This window comes from Procambarus clarkii, chromosome 8, assembly GCF_040958095.1.
Source record: "Procambarus clarkii isolate CNS0578487 chromosome 8, FALCON_Pclarkii_2.0, whole genome shotgun sequence".
Lineage (NCBI taxonomy): Eukaryota > Metazoa > Arthropoda > Malacostraca > Decapoda > Cambaridae > Procambarus > Procambarus clarkii.
The window spans coordinates 38,914,534-38,940,277 of NC_091157.1; the positions used below are offsets into that span (position 1 = coordinate 38,914,534).

The following is a 25,744-nucleotide window of genomic DNA, read 5'->3' on the forward strand; positions in this document are numbered from 1 at the left end:
AATATTATCATCACTTCATCAATATACCAATGTTTCCTCTGATATCACTGTCATATATATATATAGGATCACTGCTATTATATGTAAGTGCCCATTGACAGGAACAGGAGAGGAACAAGAATTAACACTAGTACCCTAGTACTCCAGTACATTAGTTGGAGGCCAGCCACACTCACAAAGTGGATAGACTGACTTATTCATCCGTGCTCATACTGGTTGTCTAAGATATATAACAACAATAAGATAAGGCATCCCCATTTTAGTTAATATATATATATATATATATATATATATATATATATATATATATATATATATATATATTAGTATATTTTGGTAGCAGTCTTTCCTGTAGACATATTTTATTAAATATGACCGAAAAAGTAAGATTAATAATTCTAACACGAATTTTCTCAATCTTTCGTACATTATGCTTCACTGTTGGAGGTAAATCAAAAATCACTTCTCCAAAATTCATTTTTATTTCTAGTCTGACGCGACACGGGCGCGTTTCGTAAAACTTATTACATTTTCAAAGACTTCACAAATACACAACTGATTAGAACTTGCGTTTCCCTGATTTTATATCTACATTTGAGTGAGGTGGGAAGGGTGATGTGGCATTACATTTGAGTGAGGTGGGAAGGATGATGTGGCATTAGAGGATATTAATAGGGTATTAAAAGTATCAACACAAGACAGAACACGAAACAATGGATATTGAATAGAAGTGTTTGTAGAAAGCCTATTGGTCCATATTTCTTGATGCTTCTATATTGGAGCGGAGTCTTGAGGTGGGTAGAATATAGTTGTGCAATAATTGGCTGTTGATTGCTGGTGTTGACTTCTTGATGTGTAGTGCCTCGCAAACGTCAAGCCGCCTGCTATCGCTGTATCTATCGATGATTTCTGTGTTGTTTACTAGGATTTCTCTGGCGATGGTTTGGTTATGGGAAGAGATTATATGTTCCTTAATGGAGCCCTGTTGTTTATGCATCGTTAAACGCCTAGAAAGAGATGTTGTTGTCTTGCCTATATACTGGGTTTTTTGGAGCTTACAGTCCCCAAGTGGGCATTTGAAGGCATAGACGACGTTCGTCTCTTTTAAAGCGTTCTGCTTCGTGTCTGGAGAGTTTCTCATGAGTAGGCTGGCCGTTTTTCTGGTTTTATAGTAAATCGTCAGTTGTATCCTCTGATTTTTGTCTGTAGGGATAACGTTTCTATTAACAATATCTTTCAGGACCCTTTCCTCTGTTTTATGAGCTGTGGAAAAGAAGTTCCTGTAAAATAATAGACTATTTTACAGGAACTTCTTTTCCGTGTCGCGTCAGACTAGAAATAAAAATGAATTTTGGAGAAGTGATTTTTGATTTACCTCCAACAGTGAAGCATAATGTACGAAAGATTGAGAAAATTCGTGTTAGAATTATTAATCTTACTTTTTCGGTCATATTTAATATAATATATATATATATATATATATATATATATATATATATATATATATATATATATATATATATATTGGTGTATACTGGCAGCAGGTTTTCTTTCAAACATGTTTCATTGAATATGACCGCATATTCTGTATTTATTATTTTCTGGTTTAGGGCTTCTATCCCTCTAACTATTTTCTTAGCATCAGGGCTTAATTGAAATAGGAGTTCTCCAAAACTCATTTTCGTACTTTTAAGGTGAAGAAAAGAAGTGATTTACTATAGAGTGTATTACACTTATTTATATAATTTGCACGACGTTTCGAACCTCCATGGTTCATTCTCAAGTGAACAGATCTTACAATACTAGTTGATTTTATACCCGCATTAGGTCAGGTGATAATACAATGAAGGTGAAAACATGGGGGGATACATAAGGGATAAACATAGGGGCTGCAGAAGGCTTATTGGCCCATACGAGGCATCTCCTATCTAAACACAAAGATTAATCCAGTGTAATTGGCCTGTTATGTTGGACATTGTCTTCTGTGTTGGCATCGATATGTTCTTGTCTTGTCCTTACTCTCATGGTGGGTAGAGTAAATAGTTCCGTGATTTGGGTGTTCATGGTAGGTCGCTCTATTCTTATGTGAATTGCCTCAAGAATTTGTAATCTTCTTGAATCTTGGGTTTTGTCTATTATGCAAGTATTCTTGTTCAACATTTCTCTTGTTAGAGTAATGTCATGGGCTTGTCTCATGTGATTCCTAGGGGCACCAGATTGAAGATGGCATGTCAAACGCCTCGTCAGCTTGGTCGACGTCATACCTATGTACTTACATTGAAGGTTACATCCTTCGTGGGGGCAAGTGTACATGTATACAACGCTTGACTGCTGTAGAGGGTTCTCCGTCGGCTTCGGGCTGTTTTTGATAAGGAGTTCGGAAGTCTTCTTGGTTTTGTAGAATATTATCAGGTTTATGTTTTGGTTAGGAGTAGTGCTTTTTACTCCTTTACGGATTATTTCTTTCATTATTCTTTCCTCTTTTATATGTTCACTGAGCATGGTTGATTTGTAATATAATTTTATTGGGGGTGTTGTGGTTTCTGTTCTAGGTTCTGAATTATACCAACGGTCCAAGTGTCTTCTTATAGCAGCGTTTATTTCCGCGTTGCTATATCCGTTGTTCACCAATACCTGAGTTACTCTTTCAAACTCTCTACTCACGTTGCTCCATTCAGAGCAGTGGGTAAGCGCTCGACGAATATAAGCATTGAGAACACTGGCTTTGTATCTTTGGGGGCACTCACTTCTACCGTTCAGGCATAATCCTATGTTGGTGGGCTTGGTATATACGTTGGTGCTTAAAGAGGTTCCTGTTTTTTTTATTAGTACATCCAAGAATGGCAGACTGTTATTTTCACTATTTTCATGTGTAAATCGGAGTACTGACTCTCTCTCTAGGTGTCTTTTTAGGTCAATTAGTTCATCTGAGTCTTTTACTATTACGAATATGTCATCTACATAACGGCAGTATACAGTTGGTTTTTGTCTGCTACTGAAGACCCTATCTTCGATGGTTCCCATATAAAAATTAGCAAATAAAACTCCTAAGGGGGAGCCCATTGCTACTCCGTCTATTTGTAAATACATGTCTCCTTGTGGACTGATGAAAGGGGCTTCCTTTGTACATGCTTCGAGAAGACTTTTCAAGTGTGGCTCAGGTATGTCTAATTTGGGGGTGCTCTCGTCTCTGTATACTCTGTCCAGTATCATTCCTATGGTAGTGTCGACTGGGACGTTGGTAAAAAGGGATTCAACGTCCAGGGAAGCGATGATTCCATCGGGCTGGGTAGATTTGATCAATTCTAGGAAATCTGCTGATGATTGTAGACTAAACTTACTTGGAGTGTATGGAGTTAGGAGTTCATTGAGTTTCTTTGCCAGGTGATAAGTTGGGGTTGGTATTTGGCTGATTATAGGGCGTAGTGGGTTACCTGGTTTATGCGTCTTAACATTGCCGTAGGCATATCCTAAGCCATAGTCGCCTTGAAGTTTATTGAAATGCACACTACCTTTCTTTGCGTTGATTGCTGTAATTGTTTTGTTTACTTTCCGCTTAAGGTCTTCTACGGGGTTCCTCGTGATTCGTTGAAATTTGGAGTCGTCACTTAGGATGTCGCTAATTTTGTTCATGTATTCATGGGTAGGAATCAATATATATGCTGCTGTTTTGTCGGCTTTTCTTATTGTTACGTCTTTCAGATTTTTTAGTTGTTTCGCTGCTTCTTTGAGTCGTGGGGTTAAGATTGTAGATGAATATGATCCTCGTTTTTTCCCTGCTTCTGCAAGTAGTTCAGCTTGAAGTGTGTCAGTGGTGATGACTTTTTTGTTGTCTTCTAGCTTATGGATATCGTCCAGAAGCATTTCGATTTCCAGGCGTTTTTGATGCATCTTTGGTTTAGATAAGAATTGACAATTTAGACCAAGATTTAAGAGGTCTCGTTGGTCCTGGGTAAGATCATAAGAAGTCAGGTTAAAGTAGCCATCTTTAGGACGAGGGATTTTTAGCTGTCCACCGTTTAGGGATGTTAACTTACGGAGTGAGTTAACAAATTAGACATACCTGAGCCACACTTGAAAAGTCTTCTCGAAGCATGTACAAAGGAAGCCCCTTTCATCAGTCCACAAGGAGACATGTATTTACAAATAGACGGAGTAGCAATGGGCTCCCCCTTAGGAGTTTTATTTGCTAATTTTTATATGGGAACCATCGAAGATAGGGTCTTCAGTAGCAGACAAAAACCAACTGTATACTGCCGTTATGTAGATGACATATTCGTAATAGTAAAAGACTCAGATGAACTAATTGACCTAAAAAGACACCTAGAGAGAGAGTCAGTACTCCGATTTACACATGAAAATAGTGAAAATAACAGTCTGCCATTCTTGGATGTACTAATAACAAAAACAGGAACCTCTTTAAGCACCAACGTATATACCAAGCCCACCAACATAGGATTATGCCTGAACGGTAGAAGTGAGTGCCCCAAAGATACAAAGCCAGTGTTCTCAATGCTTATATTCGTCGAGCGCTTACCCACTGCTCTGAATGGAGCAACGTGAGTAGAGAGTTTGAAAGAGTAACTCAGGTATTGGTGAACAACGGATATAGCAACGCGGAAATAAACGCTGCTATAAGAAGACACTTGGACCGTTGGTATAATTCAGAACCTAGAACAGAAACCACAACACCCCCAATAAAATTATATTACAAATCAACCATGCTCAGTGAACATATAAAAGAGGAAAGAATAATGAAAGAAATAATCCGTAAAGGAGTAAAAAAGCACTACTCCTAACCAAAACATAAACCTGATAATATTCTACAAAACCAAGAAGACTTCCGAACTCCTTATCAAAAACAGCCCGAAGCCGACGGAGAACCCTCTACAGCAGTCAAGCGTTGTATACATGTACACTTGCCCCCACGAAGGATGTAACCTTCAATGTAAGTACATAGGTATGACGTCGACCAAGCTGACGAGGCGTTTGACATGCCATCTTCAATCTGGTGCCCCTAGGAATCACATGAGACAAGCCCATGACATTACTCTAACAAGAGAAATATTGAACAAGAATACTTGCATAATAGACAAAACCCAAGATTCAAGAAGATTACAAATTCTTGAGGCAATTCACATAAGAATAGAGCGACCTACCATGAACACCCAAATCACGGAACTATTTACTCTACCCACCATGAGAGTAAGGACAAGACAAGAACATATCGATGCCAACACAGAAGACAATGTCCAACATAACAGGCCAATTACACTGGATTAATCTTTGTGTTTAGATAGGAGATGCCTCGTATGGGCCAATAAGCCTTCTGCAGCCCCTATGTTTATCCCTTATGTATCCCCCCATGTTTTCACCTTCATTGTATTATCACCTGACCTAATGCGGGTATAAAATCAACTAGTATTGTAAGATCTGTTCACTTGAGAATGAACCATGGAGGTTCGAAACGTCGTGCAAATTATACAAATAAGTGTAATACACTCTATAGTAAATCACTTCTTTTCTTCACCTTAAAAGTACGAAAATGAGTTTTGGAGAACTCCTATTTCAATTAAGCCCTGATGCTAAGAAAATAGTTAGAGGGATAGAAGCCCTAAACCAGAAAATAATAAATACAGAATATGCGGTCATATTCAATGAAATATATATATATATGTCGTACCTAATAGCCAGAACGCACTTCTCAGCCTACTATTCAAGGCCCGATTTGCCTAATAAGCCAAGTTTTCATGAATTAATGTTTTTTCGTCTACCTAACCTACCTAACCTAACCTAACCTAGCTTTTTTTGGCTACCTAACCTAACCTTACCTATAAATATAGGTTAGGTTAGGTTAGGTAGGGTTGGTTAGGTTCGGTCATATATCTACGTTAATTTTAACTCAAATAAAAAAAAATTGACCTCATACATAGAGAAAAGGGTTGCTTTATCATTTCATAAGAAAAAAATTATAGTAAATATATTAATTCAGGAAAACTTGGCTTATTAGGCAAATCGGGCCTTGAATAGTAGGCTGAGAAGTGAGTTCTGGCTACTAGGTACGACATATATATATATATATATATATATATATATATATATATATATATATATATATATATATATATATATATATATATATATATATATATATATGCAATTGACGATCACAAAACACTGATCATTTTATGCGGAAAATCCACAGAGAAATATGAAAGGAGGTGAACGTTTCGGCTTTAAAGTCCAAGGGTTTAACAAAGCCGAAACGTTCACCTCCTTTCATATTTCTCTGTGGATTTTCCGCATATATATATATATATATATATATATATATATATATATATGTAGTATAATACTGTAGTGAATGTCTGCTAATGAATAATTTTGATTAACTACATATCAACCATAAACTCCCCATAATGTGTTTGGAAAGCGATTTGTGAGACATTTTAAATTTAATTAAATAAGAAATACAGTCCACTAAGCATCATACCATTTGTTATCGAAATATATAAATTAACGTAAAATCAGTAGACACAAATGTGTCATCTGAGTCTCCGACTGACCAATCCTTGAAGGCGATCAATATGCAGTGGTCACGGTACTGTGTACATTTGGGGTGATCCTGGACGTCATGGGTTCGAATCCTGGTCGGGTCATTTAGTGATTTTAAGGCTTGTGCGTTCCTGCAGCCTTTATCACATTTCCTGTACCCTGTGGACACAGAAAAGGATTTTCAGTAGAGCAGGTATTCAGCATATCCCATAAGATAGGTCAGGGTACCTTGAGGGAATTATGAGGGGGAAAGCACCAAACCCTTACGATTATATAGAACTTGGAAGAGGTCAGAATGAGGATTTGGGATGGGACAGAGGGACGGAATGGTGCCCAAGCACTTGGGCGGTCGGGATTGAACGCCGAACCTGCATGAAGCGAGACCGTCGCTCTACCGTTCAGCCCAAGTAGTTGTCGAGGTACCTTGAGTGGAGGGAGGTGCTCTTGTTGATACACATTGTCCAATATTATGTTTATGTCCATTCCACTGGAACGTTAGTGAATAGACTTTCAACGTCAAGAACATAAGACCATAAGAACAATGGTAACTAAAGAAGGTCTTTTGGCCCATACGAGGCAGCTCCTATTTATAACCACCCAATCCCACTCATATACAAGTCCAACCCACGCTTGAAACAATCGAGGGACCCCACCTCCACCACGTTTCGCGGTAATTGGTTCCACAGATCAACAACCCAGTTACCGAACCAGTATTTACCCAAGTCTTTCCTAAATCTAAACTTATTCAATTTATACCCATTGTTTCGTGTTCTGTCTGTGTTGATACTTTTAATGCCCTATTAATATACCCCTTTGTTATGTCCATTCAATCACTTGTAAACCTCTATCATTTCACCCCTAACTTTTTGTGTCTCCAGTGAATGCAATTTAAGCTTTGTTAATCTTTCTTCATATAAAAAATTTCTAATTTGGGGAATTAACTTTGTCATCCTATGCTGGACACGTTCAAGTGAATTTATATCCATTCTATAGTACGGCGACCAAAACTGATCTGCATAATCTAAATGGGGCCTAACCAGAGTAGGATATAGCTGAAGAACAACCACCAGGTGTCTTGTTACTTACGCTTCGATTAATAAATCCCAGTGTCCTATTTGCCTTATTGCGAACATTCATGCATTGATCCTTTGGTTTTAAACTCTTACTAATCATAACTCTCAGATCCCTTTCGAAATCCGACTTCGCAATCTCAACACCATCTAGCTCGTATCTTGTAACTATCATCATTACCTATCTTGAGGTTATCTTGAGATGATTTCGGGGCTTTAGTGTCCCCGCGGCCCGGTCCTCGACCAGGCCTCCACCCCCAAGAAGCAGCCTGTGACAGCTGACTCACACCCAGGTACCTATTTTACTTCTAGGTAACAGGGGCATAGGGTGAAAGAACCTAAACCTAGCCTCAAAACTTTACATATATCAGCATTAAATTGCATCTGTCAATCTTTTGACCATTTTAGGGAAAGAAAGCTATGATATCACGGGATTCTCTCGTTTTCAGAACATCAATAAATTCGTTGCTAGATTTAGGGAAGAATGTGGTCGGGATGTATGGCTTAAATCCCCACCACATATTTCCTTAAATCTTGCGTTCTGAAAACGAGAGAACCCTGAGGGATCATACCCTCCCTTCTCTATGGCTTGCATAAACCTCATAAACCTTATAATCTGCCCAGGCCAATAATTAGTTCCATAGGTTAAGTATCATATCAAAATGGCTAGTCCAATTTCTACATCCTATTTCTGGTAATGTGTCTTAATTCAAATATAAAGAATAACGTAGATTTAGTTGACAAATTATGTAAAAGTTATGTAATTATGTAAACCTCTGTAATTATAAAATGGTTAGCTTGATGGAACTTCTTTATTCACTAAATTTCCAGTTTATGACTTTCTCAGATGAAATTTTAAATATGATTTGCCCCCATTTCAGTTCCTACGCTAATAGAATTGAATAAACTGTGTTATTAATTCTAATTTTGTTTTTAATAATGAATTCTATTGTAAAATATTGGAATAGCTTTGGGTTAACCTCTTTCTCCTGTTTAAAACAATCATTATGTTGAATTCTATGCAACAAGACTATTAAGCATTTTTATTAAGCATTTAAAATTTTGCCTCTTATTGTTACATGATTCCGTTATGTTGATGATGTGTTTTGCTTATGGACCAGGAATAGAAACATGACACATTTTTATTAGAATTAGATTTTTTTTAATCTAGCCCTCATCCATTAAGTTTATAATGGAAATGGAACAAGACAACTTTTTACCATTCTTAGATGTGATAATTTATAAATGTGAAAATAATTTCAAGCTTTCTGACTATAGATAACCAATAAATGTTAGGTTTAATGTACACTTTTACTCATCTCATCATCAAAGAGTAAAACAAGCTGTAATTTCTTCTATGTTTCTTAGGGCTCTTAGGATATGTAGTTCTGAGTTATAGATGACAAAATTAGTGTTTAGGTTTCAATTTATAATGCTCCAAGTCATATATTGATAAAGCCAGCAAAATGGCTCGACACTTTAGTTTGAAAAGGAAAGAATAATCCAGTATTAGGAATAAAATAATTCAGCCATTTCATGATAATTTCGATGAAATTCATAAAAATAATCAATGAATTTAATATCTATGTAGCATTTAGAAAACTTGATATCATAAAAACGATATTATAAATTCCGCTGTTAGTTGCAATGGATGTGTGTATAAAATTCCATGTAAATATTGAAATAAGTTTTAGGTTCGCCAAACAGGTAAACATCTTGATCAGAGGATAAAACAACATATATATAGTACAAGAACAGGTCAAGAGTCCAATGCTTTATTTTTTCACTTGAGAGATTGTAATCAACAATTGATTGGAGAAGAAGAAGGAAGGTGTTGAAGAAGAGGGAAGATGTTGAAGAAGAGGGAAGGTGGCGAAGAAGAGGGAAGGTGGTGAAGAAGAGGGAAGGTGGCGAAGAAGAGGGAAGGTGGCGAAGAAGAGGGAAGGTGGTGAAGAAGAGGGAAGGTGTTGAAGAAGAGGGAAGGTGGTGAAGAAGAGGGAAGGTGGAGAAGAAGAGGGAAGGTGGTGAAGAAGAGGGAAGGTGGCGAAGAAGAGGGAAGGTGGTGAAGAAGAGGGAAGGTGGCGAAGAAGAGGGAAGGTGGCGAAGAAGAGGGAAGGTGGTGAAGAAGAGGGAAGGTGTTGAAGAAGAGGGAAGGTGGTGAAGAAGAGGGAAGGTGGAGAAGAAGAGGGAAGGTGGTGAAGAAGAGGGAAGGTGGTGAAGAAGAGGGAAGGTGGTGAAGAGGGAAGGTGGTGAAGAAGAGGGAAGGTGGTGAAGAAGAGGGATGGTGGTGAAGAAGAGGGAAGGTGGTGAAGAAGAGGGACGGTGGTGAAGAAGAGGGAAGGTGGTGAAGAAGAGGTATGGTGGTGAAGAAGAGGGAAGGTGGTGAAGAAGAGGGAAGGTGGTGAAGAAGAGGGAAGGTGGTGAAGAAGAGGGAAGGTGGTGAAGAAGAGGGAAAGTGGCGAAGAAGAGGGAAGGTGGTGAAGAAGAGGGAAGGTGGTGAAGAAGAGGTATGGTGGTGAAGAAGAGGGAAGGTGGTGAAGAAGAGGGAAGGTGGTGAAGAAGAGGGAAGGTGGTGAAGAAGAGGGAAGGTGGTGAAGAAGAGGGAAGGTGGTGAAGAAGAGGGAAGGTGGTGAAGAAGAGGTATGGTGGTGAAGAAGAGGGAAGGTGGTGAAGAAGAGGGAAGGTGGTGAAGAAGAGGGAAGGTGGTGAAGAAGAGGGAAGGTGGTGAAGAAGAGGGAAGGTGGTGAAGAAGAGGGAAGGTGGTGAAGAAGAGGGAAGGTGGTGAAGAAGAGGTATGGTGGTGAAGAAGAGGGAAGGTGGTGAAGAAGAGGGAAGGTGGTGAAGAAGAGGGAAGGTGGTGAAGAAGAGGGAAGGTGGTGAAGAAGAGGGAAGGTGGTGAAGAAGAGGGAAGGTGGTGAAGAAGAGGGAAGATGGTGAAGAAGAGGGAAGATGGTGAAGAAGAGGGAAGATGGTGAAGAAGAGGGAAGATGGTGAAGAAGAGGTATGGTGGTGAAGAAGAGGGAAGGTGGTGAAGAAGAGGGAAGATGGTGAAGAAGAGGGAAGATGGTGAAGAAGAGGTATGGTGGTGAAATAAGACTACTAGACTACTAAGACCTCTTGTTATGACAAGTTTGAAACCCGCGGAGGATGAACTACCTCCTCCTATCCATCTCATTTATCTCTCCTTCCTTTCCTCTTGCAGTTAGTAAGACGCTTCTTAAGACGCACACCTCTAGAGCCTTGTTAGAAGTAAAGACTTAATTCCACCCTGACTCATGCCTGTTTTCTTCGTCTGCTCTCACTGGAGGTCTGGGAGACCTGCTGCTGCTCTAGTGTCTTACCTGCGGTGTTTGACCTCCACTCACAGGAGAGGAGTGCCACCAGGAGTGTGTGGGAGGGTGCCACGCCCCCCACAACGCCTCCTCCTGCGTCGCCTGCAGGAACTACCTCCACCACCACACCTGTGTACAACACTGTCCCCCCTCCTCACCTGCCAACGTCCACGTGAGTACTTTACCCGTTGTATGATTTAACCTGATGTACCCACCTGGTGTGTGATCACCTCCTGGTGTGTGATCACCACCTGCTGTGTGATCACCTCCTGGTGTGTGATCACCTCCTGGTGTGTGATCACCTCCTGGTGTGTGATCACCTCCTGGTGTGTGATCACCACCTGGTGTGTGATCACCACCTGGTGTGTGATCACCTCCTGGTGTGTGAACACCACCTGGTGTGTGATCACCTCCTGGTGTGTGATCACCTCCTGGTGTGTGAGCACCTCCTGGTGTGTGATCACCACCTGGTGTGTGAGCACCTCCTGGTGTGTGATCACCACCTGGTGTGTGAGCACCTCCTGGTGTGTGATCCCCACCTGGTGTGTGATCACTGTTGGATTTCTGGGGCTTGAATTCAGGTATTAAATTATTTGATTATTGTATTTAAATAAATCGAAGGACCACCCACTTTTGAGAAAAGAGGGAAAACGAATAATAGTGATTATTAGATTAACACTATAGAATCAGTGCCTATGGATAATAATTAAATGAATAATCACTTGAAAATAATGAATAGACTGTATTATTAATTAATTAAAGTCAAAGCCTCAAATATCAACATTGGGGGGGGGGGGGTTATTTCTAGAAGTTCATATATATCTAGGAACCAGTGTGGTTCGTCACTAGTTCATTGCTGAGTTAGTAACATAGTAAATCGAAACTAAAATAGATTCAAAGATATGATACCTCAAATTATGAATATTAAAGATTATGAATTATTGAGCAACAGTAAGAGCAAACACATTAATTACCAAATCATAATTTCTGGCAATAAATTATTCACTGTAAAGATCCTATATGAATCATATGGAAATCAGTAATAATCTTAGATAAATTTGTACGAAATAAATGTCTTAGCTGTAAGACGATTTCTGTAACGCCATTTCGTCATTCGTCCTCGTGGTCACAGGATCCCAATAAAGAAAGAACCCGAGGTGAATATCACGAATGAAGAGAAACAACTTGTCGATTCCTCGTATACACGCTGAAATCAGAGAAGTTTAAGTAGCATTTGATTAGGCTACGAATTATTTCAAGTATTTATGAAATCTGAGATAAATGTGGAAAATCAACTAACGTTGTGTATTTGGTATCCATTCGTTGTCACGCCAGACTACCCACAAATATACAATCTAGAATGATGCATCAAACGAGAATGGTATACTTAACATGAGCATATCAAATACTAAGGTCTGCCAAAACCGCGTCAGCCAGTCCCAGGCGTCTACTGCTGTGTGCGTGTAATTACGGGCTGTGGCTTCAATTGTTGATGCGTTATTAACTGGCGGGGCACTGTAGAACACGTGAATAGGCAATTGTCGACTATTAATTGAGTTACAACGTAATTCTTGTTGGAAAACTCCTCAGTCACTACCACGCGTCTTGCCACTCTTATCGCCAGGGATGCCTCGTGTGCAATGGCGTCTTCGCCCTCCCTCAACCCGTCTCTTGCATTCACCACAGAAATTACTAATCACGGATAATTCTTTTCAGCGTAATTATTGATGTAATACGTTAATGAGAACTGGGTTGCAATTATAGGGACTTAAATATTATCATATTCTCGTTTAGTGGTGTTAAACGAGAATTGGAGAAGATGTTTATTCTCTCCATAGCAATTATACGTAACAGATAAAACTGCTACTTGATAATAATTTCAGTTAATAACTCTCGGGTTTAGATTATCGGGAGTCATATTATCCGTAGGTAATTATTACACGTAATACTGATAATTTTAGAGAACCACTTTCATTTCTCTAACACATTGGTAATAAACGTGTCTAACTAGACATTATCTGACGCAATTTTGTTACTCGATTTCGTGAGAATTCTAGCACTAACGCGCAAATAAAATTGTTAATTTATGTTAACACTACCGTTAGTGAAATTAGTAACTACTGTAGTTAGTATATAATGATGATGATGTATTATAATACAATAGTAGTTTGTTAGTGTTGGAAATTTCCAACATAACTCCGGGGGGGAGAAAACTCAGTTCGCAGTGCAATGTTGAGTACTGACGTACCTATCTCGAAGTTAGTATTAATGTTAGTATGTTATTGTGTTAGTACACACATAACGGATGCCCCGAATCTGTCAGAGACAGATAATACTCTAAGTCATTATTGGAACATGAATTAAACATTGAAATATTAAATGATTATGTTATCTGTAATCAAGAACCCTCTAAAGCTTACAATAAACTCAACAACTAGGGTAGCAGTGACATGTAATGGTTGTAATACGTAGTTGTTGAATTGTAGGCAAACTCAGAAAAAGTTCCTAAGAACTGAGAGCATTATTGTATAAGTTGTATTCTACAATATTATACAGTAAAGTATTATTGGGTCATTCAAGATCAAGGAGACTCTGACACTACAGTAAGGTCACTGTCTAGGGTCGCTGTGACTTGTAACTATTGAGTTGCTAGACAATAACATCACAGAGCATCATGATCACCCCAAAATCAAATGAGGAAATTTGATTTAATATGCACTGCCGTGCAGTAGTCATTCTGACTGATGGTATAACTAAGTTGCTAACTAGCTAAAATAGTGTAATATTAGAGAACTGAAAAGGTTTGTTCATTAAAATCAAGGAAGATTCTGAGTCGACAGTGAGATTAGTAGCCTAGTCATTCTGACTCATGAGCTAATTGAATTGCAGCTCATAGGCTTGACACTGTAAACTCATTAATACATCCTCAACCTTTAAATGAAAATTGAGTTTATTAAATCAGTCTCTTTAAGTATAGTCAACTGTAATTTATCATGAGTACAGACTAGGCTAGTACGCAGTTGACACTAACTAAAGTCCTTAAACCTACCTAAATAGATGGTTTAAATTTCTAACCCACCTAAGTAGAGGACTAAGCTAATTGTGATAACTCACTAATTCTTAGTGAAGTTACTCTAGCTAAATTGTGAGCAGTAATGTACTCGAATTAACATTGGGAGCTGTATTGAGCTCGTTAACAGGGTGAGCTACGTTGAGCTCGTTAACATGTTGATCTATATTGAGCTCGTTAACATTGTGAGCTATATTGAGCTCGTTAACAGAGTGAGCTATATTGAGCTCGTTAACAGAGTGAGCTATATTGAGCTCGAACTAACAGGGTGAGCTATATTAAGTTCGTTAACAGAGTGAGCTATGTTGAGCTCGTTAACAGTTAAGAGTGAGCTATATTGAGCTCGAACTAATGAGGTGGAGTATTGTAGCGTTCAATTATCATGGCGAGCAATATTGAGCTCGAATTCGCATGGGGAACAATAAGGCACTCAATTATTACATTAATTCATAGGTGAGCTGTAGGATCAGCTTGGGTTATTAGTGTAAGATCCTTGTTGAAGAATAGCTAAGCACAGAATCTAGGCAGATTCTCTGGTGAGCAGTGCTCGAATTAGCGCGGGGAGCATAGTAGCGTTCAATTATCATGGCGAGCAGTGCTCGTATTAGCATGGAGGAACATTAAAGGGCTCAATTGTTACGCTAACTCAGGGTGAGGTATATTGAACTTGAATTAACGAGGTGGAGCATGGTAGCGTTCAATTGTCATGGCGAGCAGTGCTCATATTAGCATGGGGAACATTAAATCGCTCAAATATTACGTTAACTCAAAAGTGAGCTATATTGAGCTCATTAAGCATGTTAAGTAACAATGCTGATGATTTAATGATAATGCATTAAACAAAGGGAAACCTAAGATTGCTGGAAATTTAATTACTGCCACGATTAATCCTATTCAAAGATAATTTGTAACATTTTCCCAACCTAAACGTTTCACGGGTTATTAGTTCTGTGTAGATTCACTTACGTATTGGTAAGTTTGCAAGTTTGTTCGTGCTGCACTCCTACAATAATTAAGCAGAAACGAAAGAAAAAACAGCTCAAACAAATATTGATGCAAGTATTTTTCACTAACTCTTAGTGCAGAAAACATTGAATTAATAAGGTTTTTTGGCAAACCTTAAGCGCAGGTATTTTGGACCTTGGTCCCAGTGAATTTATAATTATAGAAGTTGCTTGATGACTTCATTGTATTGTTAAATTCAGGAAATGCTAGATGCATTGAGTGCTAGATTCTTTAGCCTAATATTATCAATTACCTAGGGAGACTGAGTGTGGTAAATTATTACTTGTCGAGAATAATTCTAGGTATGCAGTGGATTCAATGGCTTGGTCGCTGTGACTTGTACTTGTTTAGGTACGGACCACTGGTTTTCCACTGAGAGCTATGAAACATCTCGGCGAATACTAATTGTACTACATTCAATCTGAGTTTATTACACAGCTGTGTTTCTCATTTTAGCTAGTTGCTGGAGAATTGATTTACTGCTGACTAATTTATTATTGTTGGCAGGCCTAGGCTTGTTCGCATTCAGAACTTTACCGGTAAGTTTTTTATTTTTTTTTTTATTTTTACATGCAAGCATGCAAGGTAAAGACAATAAATACAATAAGATATCAGAGAAAACAAAAACAAAATACAGAAGCCACCGGCCAGAAGGACCGACAGCACAGGACAATAATTAGCAAAAATGGAGGAACGCATGAGAAACACAGCATACATCAAGACAAATTAAAGAACAATAACAATAACAAACAAGCAAATAAACAAAACTTAGGAACAATATAAAACAAAACAAACAAACACCGGCCTAAAGGAACGACAACAAAACACATCATAATTTACAAAATGAAACATAACACAAGACAGTGCATACACAAACAAATCATAAATATAAACAAAAGGAAAATTAAAAAGAAAACACAACATGGTAATACATGAAGAGAATACACACTCTGCAAAACACCGGCCCCTCCACAAAGGAAGAGGCACGGGCACAGAAGACAGTAGGGCAAACAAAACGCCAGAGGGGCACACAACACTACAAATAGGGGAAAAAAAAGGGAATCAGCGGACATACTTGCCCGGGAACAAGACCCGTGGGAATCGCACATTGAACGCCTCCCAATGTAACCACCCGCAAGGGTCTCGTTCACCCACCAGGGACGCCATGTCATCCGGAACCCTAGCTACAAACACCCGCAAGCAGGGGACCCAAATGGTATCACTCCTGACGCAAGTAACTGCCACAATCCCCCACATCATGGGAACACCCCCACCATGAAATTCCCCCGGCTCGTCATTCAGCAGTAGCTCAGCAATCGCCGACCAGTGACTCGGTGGCATCACCGACGCCGGCAACACGTCCCCCAGGTCCCCAACACACACCCTCACAGGAGGGGGCTGGACATAGGACACCACCACCGGGGCACCAGCGGCCACGGGCACACCACCAGACGACTGCAGGGAACCAAAGCGGCGTGCATCCTTCCTTAATGTCACAAGCAAGCCACGCCCAGTACCAGCAACCACACCATCCCTGGGAGCGGGAGCCACCACCTCCCACTGCGGAGAGTCCCCAGGCGGAGAAGGAACGGAAGGCACCCCCGAGACCTGGGCACCAGCATCAGCAGGCACCCCCGAGACCTGGGCACCAGCATCAGCAGGCACATGAACCTCTGCCACCACCAACCGTGGAGACAGCGACACATCCGGTTCCACACCGTCAACTCCCAAGGACTCACAGTCACCGAATTCCCCAACATCGGCCCAGGCAGACGACGAACGCCTGGAACGCTTGGGCTCCGGCCGGAGATCGTCAGAGCCGAAAGCGGACCCAGAAACACGGGTCCCACCAGCTGGACGAACCAACGCCCGATGCAGAACGGCAGCAGCCTCTACCACAGGGGGAACTGGCCCACACACAGCAGGAGGCTCCGCAGCCACCCCAGCACCCAGCACATCCGGGACCCGAGGCGAGAACACAGGGCCAGGCGCAGCAGCCGAAAACAAGGGAGAAGACGGCGGCACGTCACAATGATCACCAGGAAGGCCTTCAGGAGCAGCGGAGACAGTGACAGGAGCATGTAGACCATCCGATGGCACTGCATGACCCGGAGGAGAGTCTGTAACAACCGGAGGAACGTCCGGCGATGTAGGGGGAGCCGCATCCGCTAACTGAACGCTCACCTCTTCATCCCCGGAGACCTCCTCCAGAGGGAGCGGTGGGAAATCCTCTTCCCGGAACAAGTTGACTGGAGCAACCGGATCCGCAGTGCATCCCGCAGCCTGATGCCCCAACATGCCACACCGGAAACAAGTACGGGGCTGCCGGGCATAATACACCCGCACGTAGTACCCTAAAAGTCGGACAGAGGATGGAATGTCCGACCTCAGGCGCATCCCGAGGGTACGAATGTTCGTCTTCAACCCCGCATATTTTCCAGAAGACAGCTTGTGCATCCTCACACTGATGACAGAGCCAAATCTCTGGAAGAAACGCTGGAGAAGGGACTCTGGGAATTCCATGGGGGCCCCATGGACGCTCACATACGTCACGGAACCACTCCGATCAGATATGGCCACAGAACCAGTGCCATCCAACAACTTCAAGGTACGGCCCTCGAACCTCCGGAGAAATCCACGGTACGCCTCCTCACCTACAAACTTGATCACCCAGCGAGCAGTCACCAGCTCAACCCCGTAGACCTCCTCGACCAGGACATGTAGCACGTCACACATGACCTGCTCAACGAGAGGATACCCTGCACGGCAGGTAAACTCCAACCCCACGGAGTTTACCCTCTCGACAGCGAGAAGATGGCCGCTCATCGCAAAAGCGCCACGTCAACACCAGGCAGGGACAGCAGGGAGGATAGAGACACCCACACCCCCTGCTGGCGAAAACTGCAACCTCCCCAAACTGCCGGAGCGGTCAGACGACACGTCTTCACCCTACGGCAGCTCAGGTGGGACCTACCGGTAAGTAAGTAGCCACCTGCAGATTGGAGCATATTCAAGCCCAATCGTTTAACATGTCCAGTTATGAACTGGTAATAGTAGTCTGCTCCTACTAGTACATTTACATTATTAAGGTGGTCAGACGTTAACTTGTTGTCAGCCAAATTAATTTCACGTTCCTGCAGGAAGTGGGCTGTGTACCCCAGACCCTTAATATTTAGGTCAAAAGGTATTTGATCTACAACAATGGCTTGGATAGCCTTGACATGACTACCTAGTCGTACAAGCGGTTGAACTACTGTGTATTCTTGGGGTCCTCGATTTATCATGAACCCTGACAGGTTAAATTTTACCTGTCTGATTGCTTGTAAATTGAGTGCCTCTGCCGCTTTCTGAGTAATGAAAGTTCTCTGGGATCCTTGATCAAATAATCCACGAGTGGTGATCTTGGCTCCTTTGTTCTTTACTTGAAGTTGGGCAGTGGGCAAAGCTGCATCCACTTGAGATGCTGGTGAAATTACGCTGTACACATCTCGCACCTTGCAGCACTGTACTGGTGTAGATTCTCTACCTCCTATTCTAGGATTGAAATAATTTGTCTTGACAAATTTGCACAGTGCAGCATGATGCTTGCCTCTTCTACACCTATTGCAGGTGTTCAGTGGGGTGTCACAGCTATTAACATTATGTGATTTGAGACACCTAGTACATTTGTGTAACTGTTTGAGTCGTCTGACTCTTGTGTCTCTATTAGGGTAATTAGTACATTTGTACAGAGAATGTTTTTGATTGCAAAACAAGCATATTCCCCATCCTACAGCTCGTTTAGGAGTTACCTGTTTGGGTAAAACAGTAACTGCAGGTTGTGATGGTTTTGTTGCTTGCATTTGCTTGTTATTTATTCTCTTGTGAGTACTTGGTGTACTCTGGGGAGCAATTACTGAGCTCTTGGGAGTGCTCTTTGGACTATTAGGTCTCTTAGGAGCACCTGTGGGCCTTACTGATGAATCAGTGTTTAACTTATTGTTATTACATCGATTATTAGTACCCTTATTACCTAGTGACAGTGTCACTTTAGGAGTTCCAGGTAAGGAAACTGATGTGGGTACAGTTTCGGTGCATTCAGAAGAGGCATTAAGTGCCTGGTTTGCTGAATGATTGCTTATATTGCGTAAACCTGCAAATATATCCTGCATTGACAGGACATTACCATTCTGGAATACATATAATTTATTGAGTGTGTCACCAGACAATTTTCTCTGGATGATAATTTTAGTCATCCACTCAGCAGTTGGGTGATCCACCTCTTTACTGAAGGAATTTAACAGTGGCTCAAGCTGGAAACTAAAGGCTTGTAAAGAGTCAACTGATTGTTCTGGTGGAGATAAATCTAGTAATTGGTGTACAAGGTTTATAACAGTCTTCTCATTGTTAGCACTTGCTCTAGAAGGCTGGTGTGAGTAATTATGACCATTACTTGTATTGCTCAAGGCTTCTTGTTTAGCCTCAGCTTTAATTACAGCTTCGGCTGCTGCTGCTGCAGCTTTAGCTTTATAATTTTCTGGTTCAGATTCACTGATTATTACAGCTTCACTAAGAGTTTCATCTGCAGCTTCACTTGTTTTCCTGGGTTCCTGTGAGGAGCTAGTTAATTCAGTAGCCTCATGCATTGAATTTATAGAATCCAGGGAACATTGAGAGGAGCTGTCTGAAAATTGATCAGACTCTGCAAATAAATTGTTACGTGAAATTGTATTAGATGAGATGTTAGAAAATGAAGGTTGAACTTCAGTTGTTGATCCTGTGTAGTGATCAGTATTGATTAGAGGATTCTCCTCATTTTGAGGTAGCTCATGTATTTCATCTGAGCTGGGTGCTTGCTTGGGTGTAGGTCTACTACAAAAATGTTCTAACCACTCAGGAACATCTTGTGTCGCAAGCACTTTGTTATATTGATCTAACTTGTCTTGAATTATATCTTCATAGTCGGCAAGATCAGATTCTATCAGACGCAATTCGTCTGGGTCAGTATTACTGACAAGGAGTATGTTCCTATAAGACTCGATTATAACCTTTACATAGTCATATTTTTGGCTAGCCACCTTTGTGGTACTTATTAGCCTGAAGACGTCAACTGAGTTAGTTCCTAATCAGTTGTCACATTTGACAAGTAGTCTTGACAGGTGATCTTGAAGACCTCTCAAGATTCTTCCAGTTTTTTTCTGGAGTAGCCTTTCTGGCTGTAAGTTTGAGCCTTATAGGGCTTATATAGCTACTTGGACAGCTATGGTACTTGCTCCTTTATGTAGAGCAGGTATAATTATTGACAGCCTGATATTTTCTTGAGGCTGATTGTAATTTACCTCATTTAGAGGTTAGCTACCTACCTAATAATAAGCAACTAAGATTTGAGTGGTGCCTTGGTATCACTACAGGTGTTCCTTAGCTTAGCTCTTCAAAATCAGCCTTGGATGGGTAGTTAACTTACAGTAACACTCAAAGATGTACATAGAAATATGTAATAAAATATAATTACACAATAAATGGTTAATCCCACCCATTAGGGTCAGCACTACATAAATTAATAACGCACCAGCACTGTCTAACAGTACTAGTTAGGTAATAATTCTACCTATTAATGCAGCTAATAGTGTAGACTGAATTTGTGCAAATCTTAGTACCGTGTCAGTCTGAAATATCCTACCTCTTGTGGGAACCGACCTGTGAGATTTATATTTATTTAATTTATATGAATTTATATTTACGTTAATTTATATACTTCGATAGCAATTTGTATAATGATAAGTGGACTGTATTTCTGCAATAATCTCATAATCTCACAAATCGATCCTCTACACATTAGGGGGGTTTATATTAATTTAATTTATATATATGCAGCCCATCAAACTACAGTATTAACTACACATATTGAAGAGGTTCCTTATCTTATTTGTACAGCAGGCCTTAGTCCACCAGGTATAACCAGGATGTAGACACCACATTTTCCCTCTTTGAGGTAGCTTCCATCACCCTGGTAACTGATGCACAAAGCATGCTTCCTCGTCTTGACCTGTCAAAAGGGCGCTAGCTGTAAAGCCAGATTCCTAATATATGACAAGCTATATCAGAGAAAACACTGTACATGGAACAATGAAGACCTGGCTTAATTACCTTTAGTATGAGGCTTAATTACCTTTAGTATTACCTTTAGTATTTAGTATCTCGTGCTCTAACTGGGTCACCTTATATCCAGACATTAATGGCCATAAATGAAAGATAAATGGGTTTCGGAAGAACACTTAACTTGAATTTGTTGACAGCGTGTTGAAGATGGTACACCTTTGGTTTCCATAACACTACGTCCAAGTAAAATTAACAGGAGCCGTATTTGCTCCCATGAGCCTCTGGTCTAAGTATCAACAATGGCTGCCTGACCACTCCCTCACCCTGACGCCTGGCTTACATTGTCCAGATGACAGAAAGTGATAGAAGGGTCACATTTACTCTACTTTAATATTGATAATTAAGTTAATTTATATGAGATGTTTTTATGATGGTAAAGTCCAAAGACTAATGTATTTAAGAATAATTCCCACCATAATAGGTGGTGAATTTATAATAGTATGTGGTAATGATATCCCGTTTTCTATAGACGGGAATTCCACTACAAGTTACATTTTCTATGGGTAACTTGTTTATACAACGCAGCAGCAATTATTATCTGTCTGTATGATATTATTATGTGGTGTCGGATTTTCCGACACCTCTGTTGGGTTGGCATAATAATTACAATAAATGTGGTGCAATAATGTGTAAATAGTGCTATGTTTTTGGATTTTGTAATTTTATATAATATATACACTGGTAGAAATTATGTGTATAAGAAATTAAAGGAACACAAGAGTATTAATTGTGTTTGGCAAGTATTCTACTGCCATAAATAATATTTAGCACCTGAATGTACTTCCTAATTGTGGAATATAATGTTATCATTGTTAGTAATAATTAATTAGTATGGGATCAGTAATTCGTATTAGTATACTGGATCCTAAAATGTTAATGAATTCACTGACTTGAATGAATCAGTAATTATGGATTGAATTTAGGCTATAATGGACAGTCTGCTGACAGCCGTAAATTGAAATATTTGTATAGCCCAATAATGGTTAACACATAATTGGTGTTAGTGATTAATTAATATATATTGAGGATAGCTTGATTCTAAGCTATCCATCCGGTTCGAAGAGGACCAAAATGTTGGATTTCTGGGGCTTGAACTCAGGTATTAATTATTTGATTATTGTATTTAAATAAATCGAAGGACCACCCACTTTTGAGAAAAGAGGGAAAACGAATAATAGTGATTATTAGATTAACACTATAGAATCAGTGCCTATGGATAATAATTAAATGAATAATCACTTGAAAATAATGAATAGACTGTATTATTAATTAATTAAAGTCAAAGCCTCAAATATCAACATTGGGGGGGGGGGGTTATTTCTAGAAGTTCATATATATCTAGGAACCAGTGTGGTTCGTCACTAGTTCATTGCTGAGTTAGTAACATAGTAAATCTAAACTAAAATAGATTCAAAGATATGATACCTCAAATTATGAATATTAAAGATTATGAATTATTGAGCAACAGTAAGAGCAAACACATTAATTACCAAATCATAATTTCTGGCAATAAATTATTCACTGTAAAGATCCTATATGAATTATATGGAAATTAGTAATAATCTTAGATAAATTTGTACGAAATAAATATCTTAGCTGTAAGACGATTTCTGTAACGCCATTTCGTCATTCGTCCTCGTGGTCACAGGATCCCAATAAAGAAAGAACCCGAGGTGAATATCACGAATGATGAGAAACAACTTGTCGACTCCTCGTATACACGCTGAAATCAGAGAAGTTTAAGTAGCATTTGATTAGGCTACGAATTATTTCAAGTATTTATGAAAACTAAGATAAATGTGGATAATCAACTAACGTTGTGTATTTGGTATCCATTCGTTGTCACGACAGACTACCCACAAATATACAATCTAGAATGATGCATCAAACGAGAATGGTATACTTAACATGAGCGTATCAAATACTAAGGTCTGCCGAAACCGCGTCAGCCAGTCCCAGGCGTCCACTGCTGTGTATGCGTAATTACGGGCCGTGGATTCAATTGTTGACGCGTTATTAACTGGCGGGGCACTGTAGAACACGTGAATAGGCAATTGTCGACTATTGATTGAGTTACAATGTAATTCTTGTTGGAAAACTCCTCAGTCACTACCACACGTCTCGCTACTCTTATCGCCAGGGATGCCTCGTGTGCAATGGCGTCTTCGCCCTCCCTCAACCCGTCTCTTGCATTCACCACAGAAATTACTAATCACGGATAATTCTTTTCAGCGTAATTATTGATGTAATACGTTAATGAGAACTGGATTGCAATTATAGGGACTTAAATATTATCATATTCTCGTTTAGTGGTGTTAAACGAGAAATGGAGAAGATGTTTGTTCTCTCCATAGCAATTGTACGTAACAGATAAAACTGCTACTTGATAATAATTTCAGTTAATAACTCTCGGGTTTAGATTATCGGGAGTCATATTATCCGTAGGTAATTATTACACGGAATACTGATAATTTTAGAGAACCACATTCAATTTTCTAACACATTGGTAATAAACGTGTCTAACTAGACATTATCTGACGCAATTTTGTTACTCGATTTCGTGAGAATTCTAGCACTAATGCGCAGATAAAATTGTTAATTTTTGTTAACACTACCGTTAGTGAAATTAGTAACTACTGTAGTTAGTATATAATGATGATGATGTATTATAATACAATAGTAGTTTGTTAGTGTTGGAAATTTCCAACAATCACCACCTGGTGTGTGATCACCTCCTGGTGTGGGATCACCTCCTGGTGTATGATAACAACCTGCTGTGTGATCACCACCTGCTGCGTGATCACCTCCTGGTGTGTGATCACCTCCTGGTGTGTGATCAACTCCTGGTGTGTGATTATCACCTGGTGTGTGATCACCAGCTGGTGTGTGATCACCTCCTGGTGTGTGATCACCACCTGGTGTGTGATCACCACCTGGTGTGTGATCACCACCTGGTGTGTGATCACCTCCTGGTGTGTGATCAACTCCTGGTGTGTGATCGCCTCCTGGTGTGTGATCAACTCCTGGTGTGTGATCACCACCTGGTGTGTGATCACCACCTGGTGTGTGATCACCACCTGGTGTGTGATCACCACCTGGTGTGTGATCACCTCCTGGTGTGTGATCACCTCCTGGTGTGTGATCACCACCTGGTGTGTGATCACCTCCTGGTGTGTGATCACCTCCTGGTGTGTGATCGCCTCCTGGTGTGTGATCAACTCCTGGTGTGTGATCACCACCTGGTGTGTGATCACCACCTGGTGTGTGATCACCACCTGGTGTGTGATCACCTCCTGGTGTGTGATCACCACCTGCTGTGTGATCACCTCCTGGTGTGTGATCACCTCCTGGTGTATGATCACCACCTGGTGTGTGATCACCACCTGGTGTGTGATCACCACCTGGTGTGTGATCACCACCTGGTGTGTGATCACCACCTGGTGTGTGATCACCTCCTGGTGTATGATCACCACCTGGTGTGTGATTATCACCTGGTGTGTGATCACCTCCTGGTGTGTGATCACCAGCTGGTGTGTGATCACCACCTGGTGTGTGATCACCACCTGGTGTGTGATCACCACCTGGTGTGTGATCACCTCCTGGTGTGTGATCACCTCCTGGTGTGTGATCACCTCCTGGTGTATGATCACCACCTGGTGTGTGATCACCACCTGGTGTGTGATCACCACCTGGTGTGTGATCACCACCTGGTGTGTGATCACCACCTGGTGTGTGATCACCTCCTGGTGTATGATCACCACCTGGTGTGTGATTATCACCTGGTGTGTGATCACCTCCTGGTGTGTGATCACCAGCTGGTGTGTGATTATCACCTGGTGTGTGATCACCTCCTGGTGTGTGATCACCAGCTGGTGTGTGATCACCAGCTGGTGTGTGATCACCACCTGGTGTGTGATCACCACCTGGTGTGTGATCACCACCTGGTGTGTGATCACCTCCTGGTGTATGATCACCACCTGGTGTGTACTCACCTATTTGTGCTTGCGGGGGTTGAGCTTTGGCTCTTTGGTCCCGCCTCTCAACTGTCAATCAACTGGTGTACAGATTCCTGAGCCTACTGGGCTCTATCATATCTACATTTAAAACTGTGTATGGAGTCAGCCTCCACCACATCACTGCCTAATGCATTCCATCCGTTAACTACTCTGACACTGAAAAAGTTCCTTCTAACGTCTCTGTGGCTCATGTGGGTACTCAGTTTCCACCTGTGTCCCCTTGTTCGCGTCCCACCAGTGTTGAATAGTTCATCCTTGTTTACCCGGTCGACTCCTCTGAGGATTTTGTAGGTTGTGATCATGTCTCCCCTTATTCTTCTGTCTTCCAGTGTCGTAAGGTGCCTTTCACCTTACACCTTACACCCGCAGCCTTTCCTCGTAACTCATGCCTCTTAGTTCTGGGACTAGTCTAGTGGCATACCTTTGGACTTTTTCCAGCTTCGTCTTGTGCTTGACAAGGTACTGGCTCCATGCTGGGGCCGCATACTCCAGGATTGGTCTTACATATGTGGTGTACAAGATTCTGAATGATTCCTTACACAGGTTCCTGAACGCTGT

The 25,744-nt window shown here is 40.8% G+C and overlaps 1 protein-coding gene across 3 annotated transcripts in view; it reads left to right on the plus strand.

Moving 5' to 3' along the window:
- The window catches only part of LOC123759723 (insulin-like growth factor 1 receptor), a 476,359-nt gene that overhangs the window by 157,246 nt on the left and 293,369 nt on the right, over positions 1 to 25,744 (plus strand). For all 3 annotated transcript variants that reach the window (XM_069317552.1, XM_069317549.1, XM_069317548.1), the window contains one exon: positions 10,993 to 11,129. In XM_069317552.1, the coding sequence (XP_069173653.1) occupies positions 10,993 to 11,129 (137 nt within the window). The remainder of the gene's footprint in view (positions 1 to 10,992; positions 11,130 to 25,744) is intronic.